Source organism: Erpetoichthys calabaricus, chromosome 16, assembly GCF_900747795.2.
Source record: "Erpetoichthys calabaricus chromosome 16, fErpCal1.3, whole genome shotgun sequence".
NCBI lineage: Eukaryota > Metazoa > Chordata > Cladistia > Polypteriformes > Polypteridae > Erpetoichthys > Erpetoichthys calabaricus.
The window spans coordinates 98,570,063-98,589,920 of record NC_041409.2 but is presented as its reverse complement, the minus strand read 5'-3'; the positions used below and the strand labels follow the sequence as shown (position 1 = coordinate 98,589,920).

At 49.9% G+C, this 19,858-nt stretch overlaps 2 protein-coding genes across 5 annotated transcripts in view; one reads left to right on the top strand and one right to left on the bottom strand.

Moving 5' to 3' along the window:
- The window catches only part of egln3 (egl-9 family hypoxia-inducible factor 3), a 526,600-nt gene that overhangs the window by 138,365 nt on the left and 368,377 nt on the right, over nt 1-19,858 (bottom strand). The gene's annotated exons all lie outside the window — the stretch shown is intronic.
- LOC114666379 (neuronal PAS domain-containing protein 3) overlaps nt 1-19,858 on the top strand; it is a 764,183-nt gene that overhangs the window by 593,624 nt on the left and 150,701 nt on the right. For all 4 annotated transcript variants that reach the window (XM_028821218.2, XM_028821217.2, XM_051920026.1 and 1 more), the window contains one exon: nt 19,060-19,234. In XM_028821218.2, coding sequence (XP_028677051.1) covers nt 19,060-19,234 — 175 coding nt within the window. The remainder of the gene's footprint in view (nt 1-19,059; nt 19,235-19,858) is intronic.

The following is a 19,858-nucleotide window of genomic DNA, read 5'->3' as shown; positions in this document are numbered from 1 at the left end:
CACTCTTGGGTGGGTTTGGTCCTGTGGGCATTCCTTCTTCCTTAACTAAGGTGAGGTGGTGCAATGAATTTGCCTTGGCTTGGCATCTCCTCCTCTTTTCCAATTCCAACATATCTGCAAGTGCACCGTGCTGTGAAAAAGTATCTGCCCCCTTCCTGATGTCCTGTTTCATTGTTTCCGATTTCTCCAAACAAGTCGAGCAGAATCCAAAAGACCACCTGAGAAAACACGAGACACGCTTTATAAACAATCATTTCACACCAACACTTGAATCATCAGTGTGAAAAAGTAATTGCCCCCTTAGTCGATCAATAAACCAAATGTAAATGGTAACAAGTTAAATGTGACCAGACACACCCAAGCGTGACGGCTGCCAGCCCTACTGCATTGGCACATCACTCCGATGGAACCTTTGCAGCAATGTGATGTTGGCTAAAGGGTCTCAACAAGCAGCAGACCCCACCTCAAGTCATATGAACCTCCAGAAGACCTGAAATGTATCAGTCGAGAATCTCTAATAACTCCAGCGCACCACCGCCAGAGCCATCATCTCCAAATGAGTGTGGAAGCTGCCCAGGAGCGGCCGGCCATGCCAAGTCATCCCCTGGCACTCCTGAAGAGCCCAGACGAACATCTGAGGACTTGCAGGCCTCTCTCGATTGTCAGGGGCAAAAATGGAATCCATGGGAGAGCTGCAAGGCCTGAACGAGTGCTAAGCAAGAGGAAACCCCTCGATTGGCCCCCTAAACTCGTTTTGTGTGAGTCCAGAGTGGCACGTTGTGGAAGATGTGGGTCCCGTTATGTGTGATGTAAAGCTAACATTCAATAAGGAGATGGTAACCAGAGTCAAACATGGTGGTGGTGGTGGTGTGATGTCCTCTTCTGTGTATTGTGTTGTGTTTAAACCCACCCAGCCTACCTGGAAAAGGGGGTCTCTCTTTGAATTGCCCTTTTTCTCATCTTCTTAGAGAGTCAAGGCTTGGGGGGCTGTCAATACGCAGGGTCTGTTAAAGCCCATTCAGGCCCTCCTTGGGTGATTTTGGGCAACACAAAAATAAATTGTATTGATGGTGTGGGGGTTCGCTTCTACTTCGGGTCCTGGGGGCTCGAGGACCCTCCTGAATTCAGCTGTCTCCCAGAAGGTAGTGAAGGCGAATGTCTGCTCCTCAGACCATCAGGCGCAGTTGGGTGACGCAGCAGGACAGCTGCCTGAAACTCAAGAGCATGTCCTCCTCTGATTGAGTGGCCACCTCAAAGTCCTGACTTGGACCCCACTGGGACCTTCCATGGACAGTTCATAGTGGAAGACCCTCCACCGTGGCCGAGTTCAGATAATTCTGAAGAGAAGAGTGGACCAGACTGTCAAAGACTGATCTCCAGTTACCGGGCGCCTTTGGTTGCAGTTGTTGCCGCTGAAGGTGGCACGGCCAGGTATCAAGTTTGGGGGGCAGTTTCTTTTTCACGTTGGTGTAGGGTTCGGTAAATCAAATGACCGTTTTAAACGGAGTGTATTTGGATTCCGCTGAATGTTTTTGGAGATTGGAAACCGTGAAGTGTTAGGAATAAGCGAAGAGCAGAGGACATCGGGGGTTTTGGGGGGCAGGCACTTTTTCACGGCACTGTGGATAGTTCTTTGTCATGGTGCCATTTGTACCTGCCTTGGGTCAGTGACATCTTACAGCCCGACAGGATGTGCACCGTGGTGCCACTCCCACCAACACAGCTTGCACTGGGGGGGTCCTCCCAACCCCCCCCCCCCCACCACCTGTGCAAGTTCTCTGGTGTACTGAGGGCATCATATGCCGGGTGGTCTCTGACGTCCACAGATTGGTCCAAGTGCCCATTCTTTTATGTGTGCGAGTGGATGGAAACTTTTCAGACAACTGAGGGACACTCGTGGCTTACTTTGTGCCCCGTTTGGTGAGGCTGCACCAGTAATGCCAATGCGCCAGAGTGAGCGAGGGCACAATGACAGCTCCAGTGTGGTGTGCCCACCTTTCATAAATTAACGTGAAAGTAAATGAAGACGAGTGGCTCCATTCTCTTGTTCCAACCAACCATGAGTGAGAAGTCCATCATCAAGTGGCACGGTGCCCCATGGCTCCTCGGTCAGAGTGGCCAGTTCTGTGTTTTTAAATCTTAGGACACCAAAAGTTGGCCGCTCAGACGCGTTTCTCGATTGCTTTTGTTTTCCTCTCTCTTGCTTTCTTTGTTTCTATTTTTTTTTTTTGATTGCACATTCAATAATTTATCGATTCCCAACAGCGGGGAAGAGCCGGAGATTTATAGTGTATGATTGTGTCATGTCTGGTTTTATCATGTCGATAGGGAGAAAATTGAGCACAACTACAAAGGCCGATTTCTAATTCTATTTGATCACCATGGGAACTCGCGGGGCAGCCATGCGCTCCTGCTGCGCCCCGTCCTCCTCCTCCTCACGAGGCTCCTGCTCGCGTTTAGAAGTTGGCGGCCCGAGCGCCGCGCGTTTAGCATTCCTCCCCATCCCCCAGATTAATATTAAACTGTTAAGAGAAAATGAGAGTTTATTGATTTGTTTTAAGCCGCGCATGTCGGAGCAGCAAGTCTTATTCAGATTCTGCCGGCCCCGATAGATAAGTGATTTCAATAAGCAGACAGAGAAGAATGCGCTCTGCCGGCCCGAGCAAGGAGAGAGCAATGGCAGGCGCATGTTTAATCTTTCTTACGGCGCTAATCGTTACTTTTGCAATTTGGGACACTTTGTCGGTGATTTTCTTTCAGGGGACAGAAGGAGGAATCGCGACGCTAATCCAAAGGAGCAGGCCGGGGGTGAAAGGGGGCAACCGCCCTCTGGCCCCCCGCGTGTGCACGGGCCTGGGAGGGGGGGGTGTAGGAGAGCGCGTATAAACTGTAATAAAAATGTCAGTCAGGAACGGAGAGGAAACATCTTAGTGTCACCATTGTGACGGCGTGCTGGGATCTTAGGAAATACGGGCGGCAACTCCTGGACCACCGGTCCGCTCCAGAGAAGGTGAAGGTGGACGTCCGTCACAAACAGCTTAAGAGGTCAAAGAGACATTGGCATCGGCGGCCCTGAAAACTCTCAGAGCAGAGGCCCTGCGTGACGGGTGGACAGGTGGGAAAGGCACTATATAATAGGAAAAAAAAGATAGGCAGATGGGTGGGAAAGGCACTATATAATAGGAAAAAAGATAGGTGGGAAAGGCACTATGTAATAGATAGGAAAAAAATTAGGTGGGAAAGGCACTATATAATAGATAGTAAAGGCACTATATAATAGGAAGATAGATAGACAAGTGTGAAAGGCACTATATAATAGGAAAAAAATTAGGTGGGAAAGGCACTATAAAATAGATATGAAAGGCACTATATAATAGGAAAAAAGATAGACAGGTGGGAAAGGCACTATATAATAGTAAAGGCACTATATAATAGGAAGATAGATAGACAAGTGTGAAAGGCACTATATGATAGATATAAGGGCAGTCTATAATAGATAGTAAAGGCACTATGTAATAGATAGTAAAGGCACTATATAATAGGAAGATAGATAGACAAGTGTGAAAGGCACTATATAATAGGAAAAAAATTAGGTGGGAAAGGCACTATAAAATAGATATGAAAGGCACTATATAATAGGAAAAAAGATAGACAGGTGGGAAAGGCACTATATAATAGATATAAGGGCAGTCTATAATAGATAGTAAAGGCACTATGTAATAGATAGATAAATCAATAGTAAAGGCACTATATCATATGTAAGTAGACATGGATAGCACCAGATAATAGGTATGAAAGACACTATATAATAGATAGATAAATATGAAAAGTACTTCTTGACAGATGGCTATAAAAGGCACTATGTAATTGATAGATGTGACAAGCAATTCATGATAAATACAGTAATAAAGGCAGTATACTGTATAACAAATAGATATGAAAGTCACCACATGACAGATTAAAGGCACTATATAGTAGATATGAAAGACACTACTAGATAAGATAAAGGCACCATACAATAGTAGACACATTTGAAACGCACTATCTGATAGATATGAAAGGCACTGTTATACATAGACATGAAAGGTTTTACATGATTGATAGATAAATTGGAAAGACTATATAATAGGTGGATGAATGGCACTATATATTAAATAGATTTGAAAAACAATGCACAGTACATATTAAAGGCACTATATCACAGATGAAACTTACAAGAACTACATGATAAATATGAGTGGCACTGCATAATAAGCAAATATGTTACATGGTACATATGAACAGCAATACTATGTGATAGATCTTAAAGACATTATATGATAGATAAATAGGTGTGAATGGCATCATGTAATTGAAAATTAAATGAAAGGCACTACATGGTAAATATTAAAGGCACTATATAATAGATATGAATAGTAGTACGTAAGTGATAGATATGAAAGGTACTTTATGAATAGCTAAGCAGGGTGACCCCCACAGCACCAGCGACTATCCTGTGCGTCTCCACACGTTTACCTGTCGTTTGTTTCCTATCAGACAAGGTTTAGAGGTGGAAATGAAGCATGAAGTAAAGTGGCCATAACACGAGAAGAGTACAACAAAGTAAAAAGACTTGAGCATCTCCTGCTGAGCTTGTTAACTTCTTTATGGCTAGAATTATAGTCACGCTCCAGTGCCCTGTGCCACTGCAGATATCATTGTCACGTGCCAGCTCCTTGTGTAAGGATTAGGTAGTGCCCATTGGACAGTAAATATCTAGTATATACTGCCTTTCCTATCTATCTATCTATCTATCTATCTGTGTATTATGTTGTGCCTTTCATCTATCTATATATCATGTATTATATAGCGCCTTTCATATCTGTGTATTATGTTTTGCCTTTCTTATATCTATGTGTCTATCTACAGTCTTTCCAATCTATTATATTGTTTCTTATCTTTTATATAGTGCCTTTTCTATCTATTATATAAAACCTTTCATCCATCTATGATATAGTTAATTTCCTGTCTTTTTATTACGTAGTATCCATCTATCTCATATAGTGCCTTTCATATCTATCTGTCTAGTGCCTTGCCAATCTATTGTATTGTTTCTTTATCTTTTTCTTATATAGAGCCTTTTGTCCATCCATCCCTGATATAGTTCATTTCCTATCTTTTTGTTATATAGTGCCTTTCACCCTGATTCCCAGTTCTATCTCGTAGCCCCCCTCCTATTTATTCATTCCCAGTATCCGTCTGAACTCTTTAGATGAATTTGGTTTTTTTTTTCCAGTTCATTTTTTCCACTTGCTCTCCCGTCATCTGCATATACAAAGCAGGAGCCAACCACGCAGAGGATGCCAGCCCACCACAGAGCGTGTGCTCCCGTACCCCGTAGTGACACCCACTGTGCCCAATATAATTATCGTGACCTTTTTTTTTCTTTTTTAATGGGACAGGTGTGGTGTTCCAGCTCCATTCCCTGTATCGTGCACTGGATCAGTGGCTTCAATGACCCAATCCCCCCCACACCCACCTAGCCTTGTTCATCGCCCATTCCCACAGCTTCAGATGCGTGGCAGACAGTGCTGGCACAAGGGTGCATGGCGCCCCTAAGTTGTGGTGGGTGGGTGCTCACCCTTGGCATTCATTTTTGGTGTCCTTAGATAAATGAGTCCAATGGGGGTGTCAGTGATATCCTGTGGCACCCCCCAAGTAATAGCGCCTGATGGCAGACCCGCACACCTGCACTACTGGGGATCTGAAGAAACATAAATGAAGTGGCCATATTAACCCCGAGACACAGACATACATACAGTAATGCCCGGGGCTGCATTTGAACCCGGGGCCTCGGAGCGGTGGCTCAGCAGCTCCATGCTTGCGGCAGACATCTTTTTAAATGTTCTTTGGTGTAACGATTTGTTTTTTCCACGACGCCGGTGAGTTTTTGTCGGACTATCGGCGTTCCTGCCGGTTGGGTTGTTTCGCTCGCATTCCACGGCCTGTGCTGCCGTCAATCTCTCGGTCTCTCCGACTTGGCCCTTATGGTTCCACTTCCAGGGGCGGTGGAGGGTCAGGCTGAATGAAAGAACTTAAGTTTATTATTATTATTATTTCGTGGCTTTGAGTTTCTGATGTGCGCGCAGCCAGCGGTACCTGTCGAGAGTCGCCGGTCACGCGGCCGTTTTGTCCAGTATTGTGTGTGCGCGCGCTTTGAATTGGTTTGTCTGTGGGTGTACGCGCGCGTGAGCGCGCACATTACTTTTCGTGTGTAGTTTTTTTTTTTTTAATTCTCCCCATGCTCTGAAGAAATAAAAGATGCCGCTTTTATGATTGATAAAATATTTGGACGGCGAGCTGCTCAGATGTGTCAGGAGGTATCTTTGTTCAGCGGGTTAAGCAGCAAATGCTTAAAGTTTGCCGTTTTTCCGCTCCTTTGTGAGTTGCCTTTTGGCTTTGCTGTCACCGGTTCTGAAGGTTGAAGAGAAAAGCGATGTCAGAAAGCTGATTGGAGGCACGGAATTTTCTGAGACAATCTGAATCACATATTCAGCTACTTTGCCACAGTGGATTAAGATGATCTAAGGGGGCTTTGAGAGCTCGATAAAAATCAGGCAAGAGAGAGAAAAAGAGCGCAGGGAAAACCGTTACCCTCTTTGTCCTTCGAAGTTAATTGTTGAAGTTTTCTACTCGCAGTTCGCGGCTCATTTAGGGAGGCAATTTCTGGGGGAGCCGTAATGCGAAGAAGACGCCTGGAGAAACGGCGCATTTGAGCACGACGTGACGGCGCCGTTTTAGGGAACTGACCCGCCGGGCCACCAGTCTGGACGGGGACATTGTCTTCTCCTTCTCGATATGCCATTCCAATAGAGTCTGGCCGCAGACCACCACCGAGAGGCTGCATGTACCGCACACGGGGAGCAGAAGTTCCCATCCGACACGATCGCGCATGCGTGCTGCGCGTGCAGCCCCGAGAAGTTCACATTTCACCCGAAGCTTCTCGAAGGCCGCCGGACGCGCCAGTTTGTAACGCGGAGTCGCGTGTGAACGCGCGGGGTGACACTCGGCTTTGGAGCAACGGAGTGCGCAGACTCGGAAAAACGTGCGGGAGGGGGGCGCAATAAAACAGGCCTGGGGCTTTTAAGTTCAAGGGTTTCGGAGACTTCCGTTCTTTTTGGGAGTCCTGAGCTTCCATACTTTCCAAGTGGACCGTCCTCACCTAATACCTCGTGCCAGGCACACATGCGGCGGCCTCTGAAAGTCTTCAGCCCCCTCACGTTCTTGACATTTGATTGTGTTGCAGCCATTGAAAAATGTTGATGGCCATTTGGAGTGGACGGACATCGCCCCTCATTTGTCCGTAGCGCATGGTCAGTATCAGTAGACTCCGAGGGGGGTCCCCATCAGTGTCTGGAGTGCAGGACCCTTCAGTTGCACAAACTTTAAGGAGTACGCACCCCTCGGTGTTTGGAGCGTTTGTACTTTTATTTTTGTCAATTACAGACATCGGGTAACAGCGCCCACTCTGTATCATCAGAGCTCAACAGCCTGGGGGGGGGGGTAGGCCCCCCCCCGGACCCCCCTCAGTGTCCATTTGCACAAACCTCGACTTTGCCCTTTTTATAAACGGTGCCCACTCAATATCAGAGTTTGACCACCAGGTCGAGGGGGGTTAGCCCCTTTGGTATTTAACTTTCATAAGTGGCTCCCACTCTGTCATCAGAGTTCAATGACTGGGCCAATGGGGGGGGTTGGCCCCTCGATGTCCGTAGTACGCCGCCCCTAACTTTCACAAATGGCCCCCCTCAGTTGGCACAGCCGCCTATGCCACCTACCGGATTGACCGGCTCTGGTTGTGGCCTTTCCTCAAATCGTTTGTTCATTTTGTTCCCCCCTCAAGTGACACTCGATGACCCAGAATGACACAGCAGGATTTTCGAACGTCTTTGCAAATTTGTTTAATGTGGGGGAAAAAAAAAAAACCTGAAGTATCATATTGGTGTAAATGTTCGGACCCCTTTACTCGGGACTTTGTTGAAGTCGTACCTTCTTGGGTTTGAAACTACAAACTTTGCCCTCCTGGATTTGAGGAGTTCCTGACGTTCCTCTCTGCAGACCCCCAAACTGTGTCGGGGGACTTCGGTGGAGAGCTGCTGTGTGTCCAGGTTTCTCCAGAGGTGTTCAGTTAGGGTCAAGTTCAGGCCCCCGACTGGGTCACTCAGGGTCATTGCCAGAGCTGCCCCCCCAATCTACACTCAATGACCCCTAATGACAAAGTGATGTCACGTGTTCAGTCACAAACTGACATCACGCAGTGACCCTTTGCCATGGCACTCGGGTGCATCCTGTCTGCTGTTTTTCTCCTTGAGATGTTTCTAGAACTTGACTGGTGCCCACCACTGAACTGACTGGCCGCCATTCAGAGAGTCACACGTGTCCCTGTGTATAGAAGGTCCTACAGTTGACACTGCATGTCAGGACAAATAAAAAAAAAACCAATCAATCCAAGAAGCCCAAGGAATTCTGGGTAGAGCTCCATGACCAAACTGTGATGAGGCACAGACCAGGGCAAGGGCATCAAACCATCTGTAAAGCTTCGAGTGTGCCCAGTGGCACAGGTGGCCTCAGGAATTGTGACATGAAAGACGTTTGGGACCACCAGGGCTCTCCTAGAGCTGGCCAAACTGAGTGACTAATCAAGAAGGTCCTCAGTCAGGGAGGTGACCATGAAACCCACTGGTACCTCCAGCACTGAGAAGATGTTGAGTGGAGGGTCACCTCCGCAACGCCCCATCAGTCAGGGGTGTGTGGCAGAGTGACAAGATGGGAGCCCCTCTTGAGTTAAAGGCGTTTAGTGGTCTCTGAGCGATCGCCTGCTGATCTTTACTTTTGGACCATCAGCTCTCGTCTGGGTGGCCCAGGCTGGGTATCTCTGCAGGCACAATTGGGTGGACCTGTCCTGTAGTGCCCACCTTATCACACGTGTAGATTAATATTAGCTGACCATATCGTCAGATACATGCGTGTCGCATACGAGTGTGGCTGCACAAATGAAATATACCTGACAGTGGAGGTGATGGGCATCAGGGTGGCACAGGGATGAGGCAGAGCCAAACAGAGTAATGCTGATTGTAGATGTTGGTGTGTGGAGTGAATCTGGGCACATAATGTGACTGGCAGACAAAGACACAGACCCGCCAGGCTGAACTCAAGTTCCTCTTGTCCCAAATTGGTTTCCACTTTCCATTCCCCGTGAGGGTTTTACAGATGGAGTTGCTTTCTCACTTGGGATGGCGAGTGTCGATTTCGAGCTCAGCCACATATCATGACCAGCATAAACGTCTTGCTGTGTCTTCAGAGTGCTGAAGTGGCGTAGTTTGGGGGGGGCGGCTATCCCACGGCACCATTAGAGCGACGTGTGATGAGGACGGGACCCCCAATGCTGGCCAGTCCTGAGCACTAAAGTTCTTCAGTCCCCCACACTTCTGTTGTCCTCATGTTGGTGTGAAGTTTCCAGCTGTGTCCTCGTGTTCTTGATGAACTCATTTTAAAGTCGCCGTCTCGACCCACTGCACTAATCTCCTTCATCATGTTAAACACTTCAGTCGGGTCTCCTCTTCATCTCTTTTCATCTTCACCCCTCACTCAGCCTCGTTGTTCTTCTCCGGACCCCCTCTAGTGCTGCTGTGTCTTTTTGTGGACTCCAGATGAGGCCTCACCGGTGTGTGAGAAAGCAGAACCTCCTGGGACTTGTACTCCACACGTCAAGGCGCTATATAAGCTGACATTCTGTTATATACCTTAGAGTCCACTGTGACTCCTAATCCTTCTCATGAGGTGGGCTCTCGATGTTCAGACCCCCCTTTGTGTATTCAAACCTCACATTTTGACTTCCTACGTGTAATTCTTCACATTTACTGACATTAAATCTGCCCAAGTCCTTCTGTGATGATATAACGGATTCCAAATGATGTGCTGATCCCCCTATCTTGGCATCATCTGCACTCTTCACCCGCTTGTTCTTTATATTCCTCTCTAAATTATTTCTAGATATTAAAAACCGCAGCAGCCCCCACACTGCCCCCTGCTGGTCACCACTCTTAACTTCACTCAATCCTGATGAGCTTCCTCACACCATCACCCTCTTCTTCCTGTGTCTGAGCCAATTCTGCACCCACCTACCCACCACACCCTGAACTGGCACTTCTTTTAGTTTGATGCCCACCCTCTCCTGTGGCACCTCATCAGATGCTTTCTGAACGTCCACATCAATAACCTCGTGTGCTCCACTCCGCCGTGTCCTTCTCTTACTTCCTTATAGAATTCCACCCTGTCAGTAAAACCCAAGCTGACTGTTCATTCAAACTCCTGTTCTTGCCACGTGCTGCCCACTCTTACTCTTTAGAATTCCTTCCGTTATTTTTCCTGTGATGCCCGTTAAGCTTACTGATCTGCAGTTACCTTGGCTCTGCCCAGACCCCCTTTTTATATGACAGGGTGGTATTTGCCATTTTCCAGTCCTTCACAATCAGCCCAGTGTGTGTCGGCTCTCTGTCTGCACTCCTCGCTAAGCCCACTGTGGTAAACGCCGCCGGGCCCCGCTGGTTTGCCAGCCTTTTTAATTTCAGCCGCACTTCTCTTCTCTACGATTTCCATGTCATCCAGTAGCTTCTTGGTGGTCCCAGTTACCACCAGCAGTTATCCACTTCAATAAAGTGCGAGTCTCTGTGTGTGTGTTTTAATTCCCTTTGACTCTTCCTGATACTGTTCACCTCCTCCTCTTCCTCGATTCTCTTTGGGTCGCTTTATTAAACTGCCTCTTAGCCACCCTGATCTGCTCCTTAATGGTTGCCCTCATGCTGCCATGGCAGTCCTAAACATTTGACCGGACCTCAGAATGATGCCACCCTTTGACTTGTTGTTTCCTGTTGATTGATTGATTGATTGATTGATTTACACTCCACGGAGAGCGTAGCACATGTAGCCGCTGGATTTGCCTTCCGGGTGACGAGTTACACAACTAGGAGTCACCAGCCATGATGGATTCCACGGCTCCCTCACGTGTTTCTCTAGCACACTTTCTAAAGTATCGGGGGGCTCGTCTCTGTTTCACAGCCAGGTACGGGGGGGCTTATCCTGTACGCCGCACACAAGGCACTGGACTGACCAGCCTCTCGTCCCGTGGCCGCGCTGTGCTCTCACTGGTGGTCCTCTCTGTCTCACCGACAACACGTCTGGGGATGTCAGACTACACGACACGTTGGCAGAGATCACGTAAACAAAGGCTACGGCTGAAAGTCCTGACGAACGTCGAGTGGCGCAGCAGTTGGCTTGAGCTGAGCGCTTCACCGGGAGTCGGGCGAGGAGAACGAGAAACGAGAGCCGACGCCGCAGGCCTCATCCATCACCCCGGTGGCACACAATGGAAACGTTCCAGCGCCGCCCGGCGTGGTGGGCTGAATGCGTTTGGTTATTAGACAAATGGAGGACGCTTTGCAGACTTCATTTTCATTCTTGGCAGCGCGCTTTTATCATAAGGCAGATAGTCATTAATTTACAGAATCAACGCTGGGAACAGCTTTTGTGATCTCATATTAAATTTTCCCCTGAATCCGCCCCTTGGCAAAAATTACTCACATCGTTAAAAAAATATTTAATTAGGCTGTAGTTTATACCGAGCTCACTGGGGAAATGTTGGAATTAATATGATTTGCATGAATTCTGTTTCGCGTTTTTATGTCGGAGACTCGTTGCGAATTCAGTTCAGGGGGTCAGCGACACCGCCAAGGACTCACAATCATGAAGGTCAGGCAGGTAGTAAATGCGTCCCGGGGGCCGCGTCACCGAAAACACTTTTAATTAGGGCTTACCTAAAAGGCCAGCAGCGCCACTCAGCCGCCCCCACCCCCCTCCCCCTTCTTCCTTACCGGTCCGGGACGGCCACCGAGCGGCAGATGAGCGCCAGCTTTGGGGCAGGAAGGTCGCCTTTCCCTGGAGTTTAGTGTCACAAGAATTAAAAAAAAAAATGAAATTCCAAAAAAGGACACACAAGAAAAAAAAAAAAAACCAAACCGAAGAGCCCATCTGCCAGCGGCCCCTCAGAAAGCCACCGAGCCGCGTCTGTCTTTTCACCAAGTCCGGCAGGCCTTCATTTTTTTATTGTAACATTAAAACGTTTTTTTGTTTTTTATGGACGTTTTTCACTCCGTGCAGGTTTGGTGGTTTGCTCTTAATGGCACAGCAGCCTCAGGGTGTCGTGAAAGAAAAACGGACTGCAGGTCGGGGGGGGCCGGAGCGGTGGTAACAGAGACACCCCATAAATCATCCAGCCGTCACCTAATTGGCTCAATCGGGGTCGTGGGGAGCCGGATAGCACCGAGGGTGAGGCAGGAGTTAACATTGGTAAGACGGTCCTGGGGGGTCCGAGCCTTGACCAGCAGCAGTGGGCACAAAGCAGGAAAACGGACCATCAAAGAACCTATCTAGTCATGGGTGTCGGTGTTATCAGCGTCCATCTGTTAATCAACCTGTGAGTGTTATGGGGGTACTGGGGGTACCCACCCATCCATCCATCCACAAATCAAAAGACCCAGTCTGGCAGTATCTGGCACAAGGCAGGGTCCGATCCCAGCTTTACTGGTCGTAAGTAAAACCTAACAGAGACCTGGGGGTCTGAGCCCAGCCCAGCAGCGGTGGGCACTGGACTGTGGTGGCAGTCCATCACAGACCCTGCAAGACCTTTGGGCAGGGTGCCCGGGTATCGGTGTTGTTCTCCTTATCCACCCATCCATTAATAAACCTCCAGTGGGGTGTTGTGGGGCTGCAGCCTGTGACTGGGATTATCATCAAAGCCCACCCACCCATCCATCCATCGAAGGGAACTCCCTAGCAGCGCTTGGTGCAAAGCAGGAACTGATCCTGGATGGGCCAGCAGGGGGGGCTGTCAGAGTCAGAAACACATTTGTAGGCCGTCTGCTCGCAAGACTCCAGATACTGTATAACATATTTATATTGTCACTGAGCAAGTGTAATGCCAGCGTTGGGGTCTCAAACGGGCCACCTGTTTATACTGAAATATTAGGAAAAACAAAATAACAGGATTTAGAGCTCCCATGGTGCTGCTGGTTTCTTTGTCGCTACCCCCCCTTCCCGTTATGACATTTAGCTTTTATTTGAAATGGAGCAACGGCGAGGCACATGAAACGTTTCATGAAAATTAGCAAACAAAACCAATGGCTTATGACTTTATTAAGCCCAAGCGCCACTCTGTGTCATGACCGTGAAGGCCGAGTCCGACGCAGGGTGACGTTCAAGGACCCGCTCTGCCAGGACAGCACTCTGCTGCCATCTAGTGGGTTATTAAGCATTAAGGATATTTCTATGCCTTTTACCCTGTATGGTAACTCATCAATATTCACGAGCAGGGCGGAGCTTTGAACCAGAATGCCCAATGGCATGTAAGCAAGCGAGAAGCTGTAAAAGGGGGCCGGGGGGGGGGGCACAAGACAGAATCCAGCCAACTCGATTTGATGCCAGCCAATTTAAATAGGCAGACTTAGGCTAGAAGACGGCTGAATGTTGTCGTTTTTATTTATTTGTCATAGCGAGTCCTGCTGCTTTTCTTAAAATTGTAATTCTTGTCACCGTATGGCACAGGGCACTCCTCCAGTGCCATTTCAGATGTTACGATTTGTCATCCTAGAGCTCTGGTAATGACGAGACCTCGCAGCTCAGTCATTAGAGGTCTTTGTGGTCATCGTCACTTGACCTAAATGGCTGCCCAGGTTTTTACGTTCAGCAGTTGTCTCGTATTTGTGTGCAGATGCCCTTTGTACTCCTGCCATGTCGAAGCGAAGCCTCCATGCGCACCTCTAAACACGGGTGAAGGTGCCAGTCCGTGTCGTTTTCTTGGCTCTGATGGTCCCACAGCTGGTTAACAAGTCCTGCGGTGTGCTGGCACACCAGTTACATGATGCACTGCCATACACCTCCAGAAGGTGGCGAGCATGTCCTGGGCATGTGCCTATTCTCCCCTTGCCCGTGTGGTTGCCCTTCTGCTTATGCATGTGGCCGTTTTTAATTGGTCTGATATGATCCCCCTCCAAGGTGGTCTCTGCCTTGTGACTGGACTAGTTCCCTGCAGCCTTGAACACAATTGGGGGGGCTTCAGGCTGGACTCATGTGCCCCCGTCCAGCTTTCTGAGTGGTGCCATCTGGAGTTGTGACCTTCCAAAGAGTAAAGCAGCATGGACTGGATGCTTGAACTGGGATGTCTGAGTGTGCCCTGTGATGGACTGGCATCTCCTCTTGAGGTGGGCCCTACGTGCGCCTGGTGTGGCCCAAATTCCCGATGTTATTTGGGACCCTAAAATGGATGAGGCCATCTAGATGGCTGATCAAACCTGCCTTGTGATGTGCTGGCCCACCCTAACCCTGTCTTGTGGCCATTGACTGAATTGTGCCCTGTGGTGGACTGGCATCTCCTCTTGAGGTGTGCCCTCCCTGGTGGTTGGTGTTGATTGGACAGGCTGATTGAGCTGAGCAAAGAGGACCTCATAACAGACTGATGGATGGCTGAGTGTGCCCTGTGGTGGACTGGCACCTTCTCTGAGATGGCTCCTACTTTGTGCCTAGTGTGCCCAATTTCCTTCATTCTTTGTGAACTGGAACACTGATAGATCAGTGGCAGAGTGTGCCTTATAAAGTACTGGCATTGCCCCAGGGTGGTTCCCGCTTTACATGTAGATGAGTGTGCCCTGTGGTGGACTGGCATCTCTCCTCTGGCACGGGACCTGCTTGGTGGTTGCTGTTGATTGGACAGATGGATGACTGGGTCTGCCTGCTCATCGGCCCCTGGAGTTGTCTGTGACCTTGAACTGGATGGGTGGCTGAGTGTGCCCTGTGGTGGACTGGTGCCCTTGCCACACTCTTCACTTGTAGAGTCCTCTGTGGGCCTTGATCTGAATGAGGAGGGTATCATAATAGACTGATGTGTGACTGAGATTGCCCCTTAGTGGTCTGACATCTTCTGGGGGGGGGGGGGGGTCCTACTTTGTGCCAGGTATGGCCACCCTACACTCTGCACCCATAGAGACCTCTGTGAATTTCATCACAATTAAGAGTGTTCATAATGGACTGAGTGTGCCCTGTGGTGGACTGGCATCTATCTCTCCTCTGGCACAGTGCCTGCTTGGTGGTTGCTGTTGATTGGACAGATGGACGACTGGGTCTGCCTGCTCATCGGCCCCTGGAGTCGTCTGTGACCTTGAACTGGACTGAGTCGGTTTGATAACCAGAGGACGGATGGCTGACTGGCGCCCCTTCCAGGGTCTGTTCCAGCTTTGCCCGTCTGGGCGCCATACTGCAATAAGTGAGACGTGTGGCTGCGCTAACCCCCTGAAAACTGAACTGGAGGGGTGTCTGCGGTTTTATTTTTATAAGAAGACCTCGACCTGGAGTGGCGGGCGCTGGCAGACGCCCCCCCCCCCATTTTTAAAGCGCCCGTTTCTGGTGGTCAGGCGGTTTGATGGGCGTACGCGTGAGGCCGCCGAGGGAAGGGAAGACGAGCGAGCGAAAGGCAGAGCGGCGGCCGAGTGTCCATCATGTGATGAAGTCTGACAGTCGGGATTATGGCTTTGATGGAGCAGAACGGCTAATAGAGGAAGCTGACATTTTTGAAGCCCTGCTAATTAAGGGCTCCTTCCTTAATATTAAAATAAAGTCTCTGCCAGGCTTTTATGGTTGGAGAATCAGGTGTTTTCATTAATATGTGCCAGTCAGTCTTAATAAGCTTGGAGGGCAGAGGAAGTTATTATTGAGTGACCTTCGACAAAATCAGCGTCTTGCTGGGGGCGCCGACCCTGCCCCGCTCAGCCTGGCGCGGCTCATTTCCAATGCAAAACTGGCGCACGAAAATCCGAGTGTCCTTTATGCAATCAGAGAGAATAATCCTCGGGTCTCTTGTGATGTCCAGAATTGGCTCTTACGGGGCGCGCGGCGCCTGTGACAATCCCGGCTCATTCTCCCCGCGCATTGTGCGCCTTTGCGCGTTTCGGAGATTAGGCGCGCCGCATTGTCGGGACACTCGCCGTTGAAACGTCCGCTCATTTGAATACTGTTAAAATAGTCGTCCGCCGTGCTCATGAATTCTAATGGCCACAAAAGGCGCCCGTGAAAAGCCGACAGAGAGCTCCGGCGTTTCATCTCCATTTTGAAGCCACTTGCTGTAATGTATTCTCCGAAACAGCAAATTCACACTGAGCTCCCTTTTTTATTATTTGAGCTTAATCCAATTATACCTCGGAGTCGTTCATTCTCCCTTTCGAGTAATCCTTACGCTGTCGCTCCCGAGGTTAAAGACGCTCCGAGGCGTGAGTGAGGGGGTCGCCTCGTCCCACCCTGGCAGTGCGCCCCCTGGTGGCCGCTCTGTGGTTGTGATGCGCACCCAAACGACCGTCTAGAAAGTGTCACCAAAGGGGGGGAAGCAACGATCGAGTGCCCGCGCTGCATTAAACAGGTGGGCACTTGCGGGCTGCGCTATTTAAAGTACGATTAACTCTCGTCACAAGGGTCCCGTGGGGGTCCTAATCTGGGCTTGGTTACAGCACTGGGTGACACCACTGGCTTGTAGAGAACCGCAGTGTACTTGAAAGTCACTTTGAACAAAAGTGTCACACAAGTCATGGCAGTGGCTGGCACTGCCAGCCAGTTTTCAGTTCACCAGTCAGCCTTTGTACCTCGGAAACCAAGAGCTTCAGTCTCAGTGTGGACACCCCAGGTCCAAACCCGATTCTCCAGATGACATTTCTGGGGTACTTTATGTGGGATGTTACCCGTGTTGGGCGCTTTAGAGCCCAGCATCTCACTGCTAGAAGCGGGTGTTTAGAATTATAAATGCTGTTACCTGTCAGCTCTGTTGGTGTGCCATCTGAAATGTGAATCTCAAGTTGTGATTTAAACGATAAAGCTTACGGTGAAAGGCTGCGGACCACTGGGGCGCCTACAGCCCACTAACCCGACACAAGTCCCAGGCCAGCACCCACGTGTCATTTACAGCTGCTGAGCGCTGTTCTCTGCTCCCCTCTTTGTCCTTCCTCTCCGCTCCTCCTCCAGTAAGCTTCATCCTCTTCCTCCTCCTATGGTGGCCCTGGCAGTGTTCCAGGTGGCTCATTTATCACCCCCAGGTGTGGTGACAGCCCAACGTAGGGGTCTGCAGCTCCCCCTAGTGGCCCCCATGGAACCCCAACAGGGCTGTGCCACACTCCAACTCCCAGCATACCCTGCAGGGATCCTTAGTGCCACAGCTGCCCCTGCCCTCTAGCATATCCCCTGCCAATGCTCTCGCCCCCGGGTCCTTCCATACAGTTGGCGTCCCGGCCAGGTAATGACTGTGGCTGCCCGTCACAAGGCGCTATATAACACTTCACTGTTACAACCATCTTATTTTTGTAACCATCTGGGTATGTTTAGAATAGCCAGGCATTTTTGTATATTAACTTGAAAGGCACTATATAGGATAACACATGTAAGTGTGGGCGGGAGACGAGCAGGAAAGATTGGGGTACCAGCGGGGGGGGGGGGGGGGAACCCTTTTAATAATCGAAACACCAAAGACGGTCGGCAGAACGACTCAAAGAGAAATGCAGTGCCAGTCAGTCCAACGTGTGGCGCCACCGTCTGGGAGTGGGCGGGCTGAGAATGGAAGGGGCGTTGCCATCCCTGTGTGTGGAGGCGGGGCTAGGTCATCTCATTGGGCCTCCCTTTCTGGCTGCGCCCCCTCTCATCTCGGGTGTTGAAAGTGTGTACCCCACCAGAGCCAGGACGGTGGTCCCCACAGAGCGGCCGGATGAGTTTATGTGCCCTCTGAAATCTGAAGGAGCAGTCGGCATGCTGCTCAGGTTAATGGCAACCCTGAAAGGCGCCACATAGCCTGGCATCTGACAACACACTGTGTTAACCTGCTTGTGTTTGGGAGCCTTTGGCACCTGAACTGGCACCCTGTCTGTGCCACTGAGAGAAGGCCGACTGACTTGCCCTGAGAGAGAAATGTGGCCTGTGCCGACTGTGGATAGAATTTGTGCCACGCTGAAGAAATAAAACTGAAAAAAAATCAATAATGAAATAAAAGTGGGAAACAATGAGTACAATTATAAAAAAAGAAAACCACAGCCGCCTGAATACGTACGCCAGCAGAGCAGCTCCGTGTTTCATTTTGATGGTGGCCTTCATAAAATGTAAGTCTTAAAGCAACTTAATCTGGAGCAGCTGCGGGCAGGGTGCCAGTCTGCCACAGGGCACACTCTGTCACAACCATGCCAGTCTGAGTCACCCGAGTGGACACTCAAACTCCATGAAGTCCTACAGGGACATGAAGAGAATATGCAGACTGCACATCTACACAGACAGACACGGTAAGAACACGCAAACTGTACACAGACGGACGTCCACAGGGGCACGAAGTGAAGTCATGGGGACCACCAGGCACATTCTGTACACACACAAAACGTGAGCAGAACACGCCAACTCCACACACACACACACACTGGACTTGAACCCAGGACCCCGGGTCTGCACCGCTAAGCCCTCCGTGTTCCGTCCTCTGCTCGGTTTCCGTTCGGGGTGGCGAGCTCCTCGTCTGTGTTTGCCCCTAACGTGTGCCCTGGAGGTCTTTGTCATATGCCTCCGAGGACTTTCGTCTTTTCCGGGCCGTGTGCGGGGGGAGGGGGAGCTCGCGGTAAATGGGGGGGGGGGGGGGGGGGCGTCGGATTGAATTTCTTAATTATTGTTTCTGCTCAGACTCGTCTTTTACGAGGGACTCGGTTGCTTGCAGGGCCTGCGCATTAACGGATTATTTCCATGTAATCCTTCCGTCCCCAAAGACAAAAGCTGATCATTGAGGATTTCGGGCCAAACAATACAATGGAGTGAAAAATATTGGGAATTTAATTGTGCATTCAAGAGCCGAGAGGCGGAGGGGGGGCGCTGCTCAGATGTTGGCGGGCTGCTTTGAGGGCTTTTCGCATGTGATGCCAACCTCGCCACCTCTATGCTAACGCTGTCCCCTCTTCATTTGTACAGGTGGAGCTGACCGGCAGCAGTGTGTTCGACTACGTCCACCCCGGAGACCACGTGGAGATGGCGGAACAGTTGGGCATGAAGCTTCCTCCGGGACGTGGCCTCCTCTCCCAGAGCACGACGGAGGACGGTGCCAGCTCGGCGTCTTCATCGTCACAGTCGGAGACCCCGGAGCCAGGTGGGAAGTGGGCCGGCGTGAGGGCTCTTGCAGTAGAAAGGTTTCCTGTTGGCCGCATGCGCTGGTGTGATCAGATGTGTGCACACACATGCGCCCGGCACCGGCACTGGCACTGGCACACACTCGCGCGCCTGAGGGCTTTACGGCCGTTTTGCTAGATTTTAATCAGAGGGCAGGCGGAATAAATAAAAGCACATTTTAATACGGCCCGGAATGATGAACCATGACTGTCATTTTTCACCCCCGCTTCAGTGACAGCACCAAAAAAGCCATCAGTAATCACCAGTAGTTAAGTTTTGTCATCTCAAGATGTTTCATAAATCACACTGAATGTCTTCTTTAAGAGACACTTTTAACAGCCCGCCGCTGACATGATGAAGTGTCTGGAGCCACGTGACGGGCGAGCGCTTCCTTCAAAGGGAGCGCATTTCACCTTCAGGTGTGTTAGGATGAGCCGAAAACAAATAAACCGCTCAGAACTCCAATCAGGCTGGGCCTGGGGGGTGGGTGGGTCCCTGCCCTGGCATAGCAGCGGGTAAACCTGCCCTGCTAATGAAAGTTAGTGGCACAGCCAAAAGCTCTGCTCCTCAAGGTGGCACCTGTCTGGCGCTCTCAGAGACTCCC